Source organism: Peromyscus californicus, unplaced genomic scaffold (assembly GCF_007827085.1).
Source record: "Peromyscus californicus insignis strain IS unplaced genomic scaffold, ASM782708v3 Scaffold_11__1_contigs__length_118956290, whole genome shotgun sequence".
Classification (NCBI taxonomy): domain Eukaryota; kingdom Metazoa; phylum Chordata; class Mammalia; order Rodentia; family Cricetidae; genus Peromyscus; species Peromyscus californicus.
This window is the reverse complement of record NW_026294402.1, coordinates 116,923,390-116,937,008: the sequence shown is the minus strand read 5'-3', so window position 1 is coordinate 116,937,008 and position 13,619 is coordinate 116,923,390. Positions and strand designations below refer to the sequence as shown.

Sequence of the window (13,619 nt, the reverse complement as noted above, 5' to 3'; positions counted from 1 at the left end):
AGGCTTGCGGGGGTCAGAGGACCACAGGTTCTGGCCCTTGCCTTCCACCTTGTTTGAGGCAGTGTCTTTTCATTCCTTGCTGCTCTGCTGTCTACTCTAGGGCTAGGCTTTTCGGCCTTACAGCGTCTCACCCTAAGAGCTGGAATTACAGAAGCGTGCTCCTGTCTGGCTTAAGGTGCATTCTGGGGGTCCAAATTCAGGTTCTCTTGATGAGAAATGAGAGATCCAGAATAATGGACAGGCACAGACAAGATCTGGTAAAGTGTAGTGTGAGTGTGTGTTGGTGAGTTCGTGTATGTGTTTGGGTGAACTATAGGGTAAGTGCTTGTGTGTGTCAAGAGGAAAACCAGAAAAGTTGGAACACAGAAAAGAGGATAAGGTTGAAAATATAAATGCCCTGGGGAAATGCTCTGGGGAAATGCTCTGAATTGTATATGACCTAACATCTTGATGACTTTCTTCCTAATTTGTAACATAATGGGATACTAGTCCAATATTAATTTGTAATTCTTCCAACTTAACATTTTCTCACTTAACATTTTCCTTAATCACTAAAAATTCACACTAAACAACCAATTATTCATTTTAAAAATAATAGTAGTATTTCAGCTGTGTTTAATACCTGCTTGGAAGTGAAGAATCAGGGCTGAGAAAGGCGGTTACATTTGCCAAGGGTTTAAACACTGTCAGAGCTGTGACCCGATTCCTTACGAGTGTGTTCATACACTATCTGTACCTTTCTGCTTTTACACACAGTAACACCTTTGCTTTTGGAAGATGCCAGCTCAGAATGCTGAGTGTTTGACCTGGTTGTTGTTTTTTAGTTGTTGTTTGTTTTTGTGGTTGTTGATTTCAACTTGACACAAGCTATCCTCATCTGAACAAATGTCTCCATCAAATTCACGTGTATGTAAGTCTGTGGGGCATTTTCTTGATTCATGATTAACGGGGAAGGGCCCAGCCCACTGGGGGTGGTGCCCTCCCCACACAGGTGGTCCTGGGTTGTATACGAAAGCAGACTGACCAAGCTAATAAGCAGTATTCCTCCATGGCCCCTACTTCAGTTCCTACCTTGTCTTCTCTGATGATAGAAGCCAATCAAACCCTGTCCTACCTAAGTTGCTTTTAGTCATGATACTTACCTGAGCCATAGAAACTCTAAGACAGTGTTACATGTGACCTGAAGCTATTGTTTTGAATGCCCAGGAGTTCTTATGTGTACTTGTTGGAAAGGGGGAAATAAGGGATTTTTTTTTTTTTTTGCGGGGGTGGGGGTAGGTGGGTGGGTGGGGAGAGAGATCTTACATGATTTTTATTTTGAAATAATTTGAGTTTTTAAAAATATGCAAGAATATTGAGTTCTCATGTGCCAGCCTCCCCGATGCTAACTCCTTGTATGTTCTTAGTTCAGTTCCTGAGCACAGAAACCAACACTGACACAGTTGCATTAGTGACCTGCGGGCCTTGGTCAGAGCACCAGTCTCCACTCACTGCAGGTTGTATTTAGCTGTGGTATGTCCTTAGCTTTTAACAAAGGCATCCTCCCACACAAGATGACCAGGTACAGAGCTGTGCCATAGAGCTGGCCTGCTAGGAAGCCAACAACCTTTCTTAAATTCATCTCCTGGACACTGTGTCTTAGAAAGGATGCTTATCTTCCTTTCCTGTGCACACAAACTGCTGTTTGAGTAAATCACATACTAAAAGGGTACCCTTTCTTGTGTATATGTCTGAAGACCGGAAGTCACCTCAGGTGTTTTCTTCAGTTACTCTCTACCTTTTTTTTTTAAGTCAGAGTCCCTCATTAGCCCAGAACTCATTGATTAGGCTAGGCTGGCTGACTAGGGAGTCCCCAGGGCCCCACCTCTTTCCACCTGCCCAGCATTAGGATTACAAGCTTATGCTTCAATGCCCAGCATTTTAATGTGGGTCTGGGGATTGAACTCAGGTCCTCATGCTTGCAATGGCAAGCAGTTTACGGACTGAGCCATCTCCTCAGCCCTACCAGTACAGCTTTCATTACACCCAGGTATCAATTCCAAGCCATCTGTGTTACAGAATAGAAGGACTGGACAGGTAATCCACATGTCTTAACTTCTTTATCAGGATAGGAACTCCACCAGGAATTCCTTTTAAAGCATTGTGCCAAGTGCCAACTCCTTTCTCCAGATATGTTCCAACCCTGGCGATTAAAATTACAGCCTTTCTTCTTGGGCACCCTTCTCATTCCAGCATGCTCAGAGGTGCTCCATTCTCTCATAAGACGTGCCTGTTCTGCTTCTCCATGGAGAGTAATTGTTCCTGTTTCTCATTGAGTCTGAAATAAGGCTGTGTGTGTGTGTACGTATGTGTATTTGTTTGTACACGCATGTGTGTCTGTTTGGAACAGGTCTCCCTCTGTAACACAGACTGTTCTGAACTCTCTGTGGCTCAGGCTAGCCTTAAACTTGACATCTCCCATTTTAGCCTCCAGAGTGCTGGGATCACAGATTTGAGCCACCAATCCTAACTTAATAAGATGGTTCATATTGTGCATGGTTTCTTTTGCAACCTTGGTATTTGTGACAATTCCACCGACTAACTTAAAATCACAAAGAGCATAATCCCCAGAACATGGTACCTTTCATTCTTCCCTTGGTCTTCTATAGAATCCCCTCTGCTATCTCCATGCACAACCACCCCACCTCACCCCCTCCCAGTGAACTCTGTCTTTCTCTGCATCTTAAGCACCATTCAGATCCACCTCTTGGGGGCCAAGGATCCAGTGGCTAATGTGAAAACCAGGTGTCAGGTAGGTGATTGGTAATTCAGCACACCTTGAAAGACACCACAGCCCTGCACAGCCTTCTAGAGCCTGAGCAGGGCCTCGGAGAAACCCTGGCTGCTCACATTTCTGGTTGCTCTCTCTGTTGCCTTGGCCTGCAGTCTTGACCAAGGCGGAAGCTGAACACAGAAGAGAAAATCGTCCTACCCCAGTGCCCTGGAGGTTGGGCTATTGAATCATGGATACTTTTTAGATTGCTTCTGCCACAGCCACACCTGCCATACACCAAAGCCTCATGTTTCTGTCTGGTATTTTGGTTCCACCTTTCTGTCCCCTCTGGATGGTAATGGTGGAGCAAATGCCCTTGGTGAAAGGGAGTCAGAGAACTCAGTTTCGGCTGAAGCTGCTTTTCACCGCACAACCCTTACTCATCCTGTCAGGGATGCCAGTGGACAAAGTGGAGCAGACCAGCAAGAGTCTGTCACACCCACATGCCCACTGCATGCAGAGCACAGAGCACATGGGGACCCTGCAGACAGGACCACCCAAGAGGTATCTTATATGAAGAAGGAGGTCAGGAGAGGACATATTAGTGCTGTCATAGTGTGGGGACATAAATGCTCTGAGTGGAGAGAGGGAGGAGAGGCCAGTGGTCGAAGAGTGGGTATGCTCTATAGGAAACCATTCTCCTGGTACCTGCAGCTCAGTGGATGACCCAGTTGCTGTGTGACTGAGCACAGCTACAGAAAAGCAGTTGGTCCACAGTGGAGCCTAGGCAGTTCTGGCACTTGTGATAGAACTAAAATTGTGTGTGTGTTGTATGTGCACATGAACGGCAGGTGTGCATTCCTATGCACTCACATTCTGAGGCCAGAGGAGAACACTGGGATTCTGACTTTATCCTTCTCTGCTTTATTCCTTTGAAACAGGTCTCCCACAGAAACTAAGAGAGTGTCCAGCAAGCCCCAGAGATCCCAGTCTCCATTCTCCCACAGCTCCAGGGTTATTGATATGCATGTCCACACCTGGCTTTTTTGTTTTGTTTCGTTTTTTGTTTTCCAAGATAGGGTTTCTCTGTGTAACAGCCCTGGCTGTCCTGGAACTCACTCTGTAGACCAGACTGACCTTGAACTCACAGAGATCTGCCTGCCTCTGTCTCCTGAGTGGTAGGATTAAAGGCGAGCATGAGCCACCACTGCCCGGCTCACACCTGACTTTTTATGTGGGTTCTGGGGATTTGAACTTAGCTCACATCTTCTGATGTTACTGTGTATTTAGTATACATTTTATATGGAGTAAATGTGTATAGTTTTCTTAATTGTGCGAGGAGTTAGCATCTGTATTAATAGCTAAGTATAATTTTTAATGAGTATAGTTGGATCTGTTTCCTATTGTAAGTGGTCCTGCCATACCACATACATAGTATATAGTCATCTGTTGGTGGATGTTTGGATAGTAGCTTGTTTCTTTTGTTGTTGTTTCTTTGCATAAGTACACAAATAGAATAAAATCTGTAAGTGACTTTTACATTCACATTTGGTTCAAAGATCCTTTAGAGACAAATTTTGTTAATATAGTAGTAATGAACATCTAGATATATTTTCTTTAATTTTCTTCTTGGGGTAAATTCATGGAAATGATACTGTGACGTTAACGTGTAGACATTTATATTTCTTATTGTTGGTTTGCTTTCTGGAAGGTGGTAGGTTACAGAGTCTGTCCACAGTGTGTGAAGATGTCTGATTTTCCATACATGTACACAAACTGAGTTCTTCCCATCTTTCAGCTTTGGCAAATTGGAAATGGGGATGTTTCTTTTATTTTTTTTATTAGTGACCTTGAACATCTTTTCAGATGTGGTTGGTATACTTCTTTTGAGAGTTGTGTTTTTGTGTTTGGTGGTTTGTTGTTTCAATTTGTCCCCCGTTAATTTCTAGGAACTCTGCAGGTGAGGGATATTAACACTTGCTTGTCATATGTTGCCAATATTGTTAAGGGTCTGCCTTGGGTAATGAATGGCACAGAGTCTCTTAAGTGAGAATAAGTAGTGAGCAATGTTTATTATGGGTTTCTAGGAGTTTTCATATACCTGCTTTGAAGAGAAGCCTGTTCTGGTTTTCTCAGCAAGACTGTTTTATGACCTGGTAATTATGAATAAGGTAGACTATTAACTACCTCAGACAATGTAGAAATGTTCAACTGTGCTGACCTTTGATGCATGTCCACACACTCTGAACACTTCTTTCTCTTTCCAGAGTTCCCACTCACCCCAGTTGGAAGCCTTATGGTTATGTGTGACAAACAGACGGTTGTCATTCCCCAGCCACCTTAATAGCTGTTTGGAAGCACTAGCTGATGCCTTCTTCGAACCTAGCCTGTTAGTCTAAACCCTTTCTAGCACACCCGATCTGGTCTGATCTTAGAAGCTGAGCAGGTCCAGATTTGGATGAAAGGGCTTAGCATGATGGTGACCCTGGTTTCCATGAGTCTTCACATAGCATTTGGGTGCATCTGCAGATACAGTGTTATAACTTCTTTTCTGCTTCTGGGATAAAACACCTTGACCAAAGCAACTTAGGGGAGGCAGAGGCAGAAGCTTGAGACAGCTCATTACATGACATCCACAGCCAAGAGCACAGAGAAAAAAATGTGCCCAAGCTGCCTGCTAGCTGCTTAAACTCAGCTGGCTTTTTTCACTCTTGTACATTTCGTGGCCCAGTCTAGGTGCCACCCACAATGGGCTGGATCTCCCTACACCAATTAACAATTACGACTCTCCCACCACCATAGCTTTAGCCAGCCTTATCCAGATGCTTCCTTAAATGAAACTCTTCTCTAAGGAGCTTCTAAGTTGACATTTAAAACTATCACACTGTGTTTCCAAGATATCATTAACTGGGCAGTGGTGGTGCGTGCCTTTAATCCCAGCACTCTAGAGGCAGAGTCAGGCAGATCTCTGTGAGTTCAAGGCCAGCCTGGTCTACAGAGTGAGTTCCAGGACAGCCAAGGCTACACAGAGTTTTTCAAGGCTACCCTGTCTTGAAAAACAAAGCAAAAGGCTGGGAGGTAGTAGGAGGAAGGACAGGGGAATCCGTGGCTGATATGTAAAATTAAATTAAATATAATATATATAATTATAAATATATATAAATTAAATTAAATATAATATATATATAATATATATATATATTATATATATATATATAAACAAAGCAAGTCCAAGACATCAAGACATCATTATAGAAGTCAGTATTTGGACGTAGATGGAGAAGGCAGATCTAGTGGGCAGAGAGTGTATAATTTAAACCCTGTGTTAATTTCAAAAACCTGTTATAGGCCAGACCCAAACAAAGCCTACACTGTTTTCAGGGCAGGGAGAAAGGCTGATCAGTCCACACAAGATATCTGTGTCTATTCAGTTGCTTTGCTGCAAGATGGCAGGTTTGTTGGAAGGATGCTGCGGCCCGCTGAAGCAAAGCTGTGTGCAGGCATGCTTTCAGACTTTGGAGTCATTGAGACTGACTCCAAAGGCTGACAGCCTTAAGAGTTAGTGAGTAAAGTATTAGACTTGCCCTGGCAAATTCCAGCTTAGAGGCTCCTGTAGAAAGCGCTGTTGGGAGACAATGCATCATGGTTGGGAGGGAGGTGTGGCAGTGGGAGTATGAGACAGTGGGTCACATGCCATCTGAAGTCAAGACGCAGAGACGGATGAATGCTGGTGTTGAGTTTACTTCCCCACTTACTCGTTCAGGCTCTTGCTCCCATGGAGCTGACTGTTGACATCCCTTGCCCACCATGTTGGGCTGTATCTCCCGGACTGTGAGCCAGAATCCGTGCTTTCTCCCTCATGTCGTTTCCTGTCAGATACTTGGTCCCAGCGATGAGGTCAGTGACTATCACAGAATGTAACAAAAGGCATCAGTTTACCAAAGCCCCAACTCTAGACACAAAACAAAGGGTTGTAGTAGTGAGAGGGGGCCAGGTACTTTACTTGTTAGCTCTCCCTGTGTCAGAGTTCATGACTGATAGCTACTCAAGGGAGGTGTTCCCGTGGGCAGTGCAGCTCCTCTCTGTGGTTTAGGAAACCAGACTATTCTGTCTCTACCATCCCAGGGGTCCCTGGAGAGGGGGAGAAAAAGGTGGGGGAGGGATGTTTCCTCCCCAGAGGGCACTGGCCTGGAGTTGGAATTCTTGATTTCTTACATACCTGGAATTTAGTCTGTGTTCATGTAGCACAAGCAGACTGGGACAAGTAGTCCAGACATGTGCAAGGGTGAAGAAGGGGAGTGACCATTCGGTGTCTGTCACGTGACTTAGCTGCAGACTCAGGTTGTCAGTGCTGCACTCTCTTGGTCTTTGGTCCTTTGTCAGAACTGATTGCAGTCTTTTTACAATAAAGACTTTCTACTGTATCCTGCTGTGTGAACTCTGCCCCTCAGACCTTTGTTTACTCCCCTGGAAGGAATGCCTCCTCCTGCCCAGGGAATTCCTCAGGCAAGATGTTTCCTCTTCCTAGTTTAGCAAGTTCAAAGACATTATGCAAACAGCCCCATTCAGCCCCGGGCAGCATCTGGTGAAAGTGATGGGAACTACTCTGCATGGTTATCACTGCTGCTCTGTCCCTATCCAGCAACAAAAACTTAAGAGATGCCCAGGGGCCCTTCATCTGGAGTCCCCTGATTCTGTTGAATCTCTAATTTGATTCAGTTCTTCTGCACCTGTCACTGGAGGGTGGAAACACTGGTCAAGGTTGTTTATTTTGTGGCTGCTGAGTAGTTTTGTTTTTGTTTGGTTTTTTTTTGTGTGTGGGGGGGTGGTAGCTTTTGTTATCTTTTTTTTTTTCTAATATTTACTATATATACAGTATCCTGTCTGCATGTATGCCTACATGCCAGAAGAGGGCATCAGATCTCATTATAGATGATTGTGAGCCACCATGTGGTTGCTGGGATTTGAACTCAGAACCTCTGAAAGAGCAGCCAATGCTCTTTACCTCTGAGCCAACTCTCCAGCCCCAGCTTTTGTTATCTTATCTTGAAACATTTAATTTTGCTGAATTAAGTGTCAGACCCCAGCATCTACAGTGTAACAAACTGGGGGCCACAAAACACCTGTAACTCTGAAGAATACAAAGACCTGGGTTCAAGCACAGCACACACATGTGCATATACTCATAGAGGTACATACAAGTTAATTAATTAGTTCTTTTATTACAAACCAAGAAGGAAAAAGTAATAAATTGTGTATCTATTAGTAGGATTTAGTGGAATTAGGTGAGTAGATACTTAGGCCAGCCCCTCCTGTGCAGTGGGCAGTCAGTAAAGTGACCTTTCCCTGCTGACAAAAACCCTGCTTACCTCTCTGTGTGTCCTTCACCTAGTGTGGCAGCTGCTCCCGGGAAACAGCTCTACTCTGTGTCCTTTGACTGTGGTTGCTAAATTCTCACTGCATCATTAACAGTGAAATTCAGACAGATTTGTTTTCAGTTGTGTGTATATAGACATATAGTGCACACCTTTAATCCCAGCCTTCAGGAGGCAGAGGCATGTGGATCTCTAGGAGTATGAAGTCAGCCTGGTCTATCTACATAGCAAATTCCAAGCCAGCCAGGACTACATAGTGAGACCTTGTCTCAAAAAGAAAATAAATAATAAATATATGTATATATACACACATATATATCGTGTATATATATATGTATATGTGTGATATATATAACATATATAAGATATATATATAGAGAGAATGTGTGTGTGCATGTGTGTGTGTCCATTATCTGGTTAGCAGAAGGGTTTGTCTGAGTCCATCTGCTGCCCTGGAAGTAGAAATCCTGGCTTGTGTTCTTACTCAATGTGTCACTTTTAACATGTATAGTTTGAGCAAAAGTTTCTTCAGTGACTCTGCCTAGAGGGATTAGTGCAGTGGCTAGCATATTGCTTTCTTCCCATAATAACTAGCTTTTGCTTTTTGTTTCAATTTTCAGTAAGTTTGTCAAAGATGAGAGTGACTTTATCAACTTTGGACGCTTGTGAGAGCTCCTTCACACCTTTAGTGGTCATAGAACTCGCCCAGGATGTCAAAGAAGAAACCAAAGAATGGCTCAAAAACAGAATTATCGCTGAAAAGAAAGATGGAGGTTAGTGAAATAGTTACTCTATCAGCTTGGTCACGGTTAGTTACTGATGTGTGTTGGCAAATATGTTTTATATGCTATCTCTTGGCTCTGTATTACCTGTCTGGGGCTTGAAAAGAGATCTTAAATCACCACTACACTGAAAATCCCCACCAAATTGTGGGCCATGTGAGTGGCTTTCCTCGGGTTTCTAAAGGCCATGCTTAAGACAGTGCCTGGAGGGAGCGTGGCACATGCATGGTAGGAGCATCATAGGTACTTCTCATGTGAGCAGACATGAGGCGCTGAGCACCATGGGTCGTTGTGATGCCAAGGGAAGGACACATCTGATCTCTGCCTCTAGACACTGCTGTCCAGGTGGGTAAAATGAACACTAATTCCTAGAACATCCAGTGAAAATCCAATTAGTGGATGAACTGTCAGAGCAGTGCACAAATTGTGGCTGCTATGATAAAAGAAGGGAAAGCAAAGTTTGACAGTGCTTTGTGGAGTGGTGGAGGTAACTTCTGACTCTGTGGCTTAGCTCTCTCTTGAAGAGTAGCAGGAGCTTGGACTGGTGAAAAAATTGAGGGTTTTGGATAACCAAACAGCCCCTAGACTACATAGAACCACCAGCTGTGGCAGCTGAGGACTGAAGTCAAGCCTTTAACAATGACTGTAAACTGATGCCTTAAGAATAGACTTTTTAAATCAAAGTGGCAATACAACATGTTTTTAAAAGTAATTGAACCAAAAGGAAAGAGTATTTGCTGAAATTTGAGATATTTTCAGTTGGACTGGAGCCTCCTCTTCACCCTTCTGTGATTTAAGAGTAAGTCCAGTGAGTTCTCAGCTTCCTTTGCTCTGGCCTTGTGTCTTAGGGACACTAGGGAGAAGGAACAGTTGCACTGCTCCACTTGGGCAATTGAGGAGAAAGTACCTTGGATCCCCCGGGGGAGGATGTACATTTACTACCACTGTTTGATTTTATTATTTTTAAATTCCTGTTAAACTGTGGTAAACAAAACAAACAAAAAGCCAGAACTATTTTTAAAAATATAAACATGAGGGGCCTGTTGGGTTTGAGATGACTAGGAAGCAGGCTGGCACCCTAGAGACTGCAGAATGGGAGGGCTGTGGGGCTCTAGAAGAAAACCCAGGGTCTCCACAGCCTTCACAGGTGTGCCTAGGAACCTCAGGTTCACTCTCTGTGGAGGGTTGGGTGCTAGGATGGTGGGGCCAGGCTTCTGTGGAGGGCTAGAGCGAGATTCCACTGAGAAGGAAGACACCATCTTCCTCTCCCACCCCCAGCCTCACATCTAATTCAGTTTATAAAATGCAGGAACAAGACTTCCAATAATTCTGGGTGCATATTTTTGACCCATTTAGGACAAAAGAATGAATTGTAGAGAAACCAGGGGATTGTCCAAGAAGTAACCTGTTGAGGCCTCTATCCATTTAAGGCCGTGCTTGATGAATCCGCCTAAGCTCTCAGGACTTGAGCCCCTTGGGGTCCCTTTCTTAACGAAGAGCCAAGAGAAGAGATTTTCACATGTCTGACACAGGGAGATGGGGAAGCAGATGAAGAGCAGCGTGCCAGGAGGAAGATAAAGAGCTCAGCCCTCAGAGGCAGAAAGAGAAGCCACCCACAAATGAAGAATGTGTTAGAAAGAGCCTTGTAGGAAAAGCAACTTTTACAGAGTGAAAACATAAAATCCCATGTGAAAAATCATAAAGTGGTTGCATAACGTTAGCAAGACCTCCAAGAACAAAGAGCAAAATGGGAGGGTGAAGGAAGCACCACCAGCCCAGGAGGCTCACACCAAATAGAAGAATGGGGAGATAAGGAGAAGTCTGTAGAGAGGATCTAGGGACCCATTCCAGCTTCCAGGGAAAGAGGTAGCCTGTGACCAGCTGTAGCAATGAAAGTTCCAGAACCCTGGGGATGAAGATGCAAGGGTCTTGGGTCTTGCAGGAACAAAGAAAACAAAGCCAGGTCCGGAAGGATCGGACTTCTCAGAAGTGCTGATGTAGAAGCAGTGGGGTCCTCTTCAGTTCCGAAGGAAAGGGCCTTAGTCTAGAGTTCTGGACATACGTAGCCAGTAGAGCAAAGGAGTACAGAGAGGTTCCTCCAGTAAAACTATTGACAGGGTTCCCTTACGTCAGTGTGTCAAGGGGAGACTTACCCAGAGCACAGAAAATAGAGTTGTGAAGTGTAGATCAGGCAGTGAATAAGACAAACTTAGGTGAGTGCAAGCCAGTGAGAGTCACTTGCCAGACTGACTTTTCACAACAGCAGTGGCAGGTAGTTCCTCCTGGAGGTTACACCAAGTCTCCTCCCATAGAGGGGCCTTCCTCACACTCAGAGGGTCAGCTTTGGTTTTCCATGCCAGTGACACTTAGCTGGGACTTGGAGGTGTAAGAGGTATACTGGGAAAAGACACACACAGCAATGTGTGTAGGAAGCTGCAGCCTGGTGAAGGTATGACCCTTCTGCAAGGAACAGCCTTGAACACAGCCCAACCAATTCAGTGCTTCTTTTAGTAGGGGCTAGGAAGATGGTTCATGTAGGAGATAGAAAGGTGGCTCAGTAGGGACTGGGGAGATGGGTCATCAGGGGCTGGGGAGATGGGTCAGCAGGGGCTGGGGAGATGGCTCAGTAGGGACTGGGGAGATGGGTCAGCAGGGGCTGGGGAGATGGGTCAGCAGGGGCTGGGGAGATGGCTCAGTAGGGACTGGGGAGATGGGTCAGCAGGGGCTGGGGAGATGGGTCAGCAGGGGCTGGGGAGATGGGTCATCAGGGGCTGGGGAGATGAGTCAGCAGGGGCTGGGGAGATGGGTCAGCAGGGGCTGGGGACATGGGTCATCAGGGGCTGGGGAGATGGGTCAGCAGGGGCTGGGGAGATGGGTCATCAGGGGCTGGGGAGATGGGTCAGTGGTGGATGGGGACATGGGTCAGCAGGGGCTGGGGAGATGGGTCAGTGGTGGATGGGGACATGGGTCAGCAGGGGCTGGGGAGATGGGTCAGTGGTGGATGGGGACATGGGTCAGCAGGGGCTGGGGAGATGGGTCAGTGGTGGATGGGGACATGGGTCAGCAGGGGCTGGGGACATGGGTCAGCAGGGGCTGGGGACATGGGTCAGTGGTGGATGGGGAGATGGCTCAGTGGGGAATGGGCTTGGCATGCAAGCAGGAGGACCTCTCTGTATCTCTAGTACCTGCACCCAGACACTGATGAAATTTTGTAATCCCAGAACAGGGACTGCAGAACCAGGGGTATCCCTGTGAGCTACTGGCCAGGCAATCTAGCTAAATTGGTGAGTTCCCATTCAGTGAGAGACCATGTCTCAAAAATGAGGAGAACAATTGAGGAAGACATTCAGCGTTACCTCTGGCCTGCATATGCACATCCATACATGTATATATTCACAAGTGCACTCATATACACACATATGTACACATATGCACACATATGCACAAACACAAGCTTTAACTTCTATTCCCAACTTCCTTATATTTCTTTTTAATTGGATAATACATTTCAATTGCTAATATAATTTCATTTCCTTGTGCCAAGTAGAAACATATTTTTATAGATTTTCATTTTTTGAAAGTTTGTGTCTGTTTTTTTCTATACTGCACTATCTTGTGTTTGACAGGTGCCCAGCTGCTGTTTAGACCACTGTTAAATAAGTATGAGAAAGAGACAATAGAAAACCAGAATTTATACCTCGTTGGTGCCTCCAACATCAGACTGTTACTTGGGGCAGAAGCAGTAGGACTGGTGAAGGAGTGTACAGATGCTGCCATGCGGGCCTTCACCTACAGAACCCGCCACAACTTTAAAGGCTTCCACGGTGAGCACCATGGCTTTTTTTTACCCAAATGTGTTTGCTGCATAGAAGTGTTTGATGAGATCATGGTTCTATAGAGTACCAAATCTATATAGTACTCAATATCTAGGCTTTGTGGGCCTTAGTCTGTACTCAGTTTCTCAGTTCTGCTGTTTGGAGGGAAACAGTAGCCATTGACCATAAGTAAATGAATGGACTGGCTGTGCAGAGTCCTTGGACTACAACTTACCCTCTCTGGAGTAGATGAACACAAGTTAGAACATGTGCTTTATTTATATGGTTTTAATTTTAGTAATAAATATGCATGGGTAAATGTAAGAGTTCAGTATTCAGAAACCTCACTTCTTGAGTTTTCTGGCTCCTTCTGATGTGGTGGGATGATGGGCATATCCTGGCATTTAAAGGGCATCTCAAAGAGAATATTCTGGAGTGAATCAGGGCCTCAGGCTTTCTGAAGGAGGGGTACTTGCTTCAAGTACATGGGCTTCTGGCAGCGCTGTTGGAGTTAGAACATGGAATTAGGCCTCTTGGTACCAACTCACTGCAGAACTTTTCACCTCAAAGATATGGTGATATGAGTAATATTTTCCTCTAAAAAAGATTTGTCTGTCAGAGCCGCTGTTTTCTTATAGACTTCATTCTCCATGATGCTTGGTTCTAGAAGGGAGGGAGGCTAATGTGACTTAAGTCAGCTTGTCCATCTGAGTTAGAAACATTGGTACTGATCAAGAATATGCAAGCTTACACAGCATCACTCCCACCCCCTGCCTCCCCCATTAAAAACCTCCTACAATTCAGAGTGCAGCCTCTGATCATTGGCTCCAAGTAAAGCCAGGGCGTGTGTGTTAATGGACTTTTGGTGCCAGAGAGGCTTTGAAATGACTGAAGG

At 45.0% G+C, this 13,619-nt stretch overlaps 1 protein-coding gene across 1 annotated transcript in view; it reads left to right on the top strand.

Moving 5' to 3' along the window:
* The window catches only part of Ano10 (anoctamin 10), a 133,776-nt gene that overhangs the window by 1,187 nt on the left and 118,970 nt on the right, over positions 1-13,619 (top strand). The window contains exons 2-3 of the mRNA XM_052725246.1: positions 8,748-8,900; positions 12,536-12,733. Of these exons, the coding sequence (XP_052581206.1) occupies positions 8,762-8,900; positions 12,536-12,733 (337 nt within the window). The 5' untranslated portion in view covers positions 8,748-8,761. The remainder of the gene's footprint in view (positions 1-8,747; positions 8,901-12,535; positions 12,734-13,619) is intronic.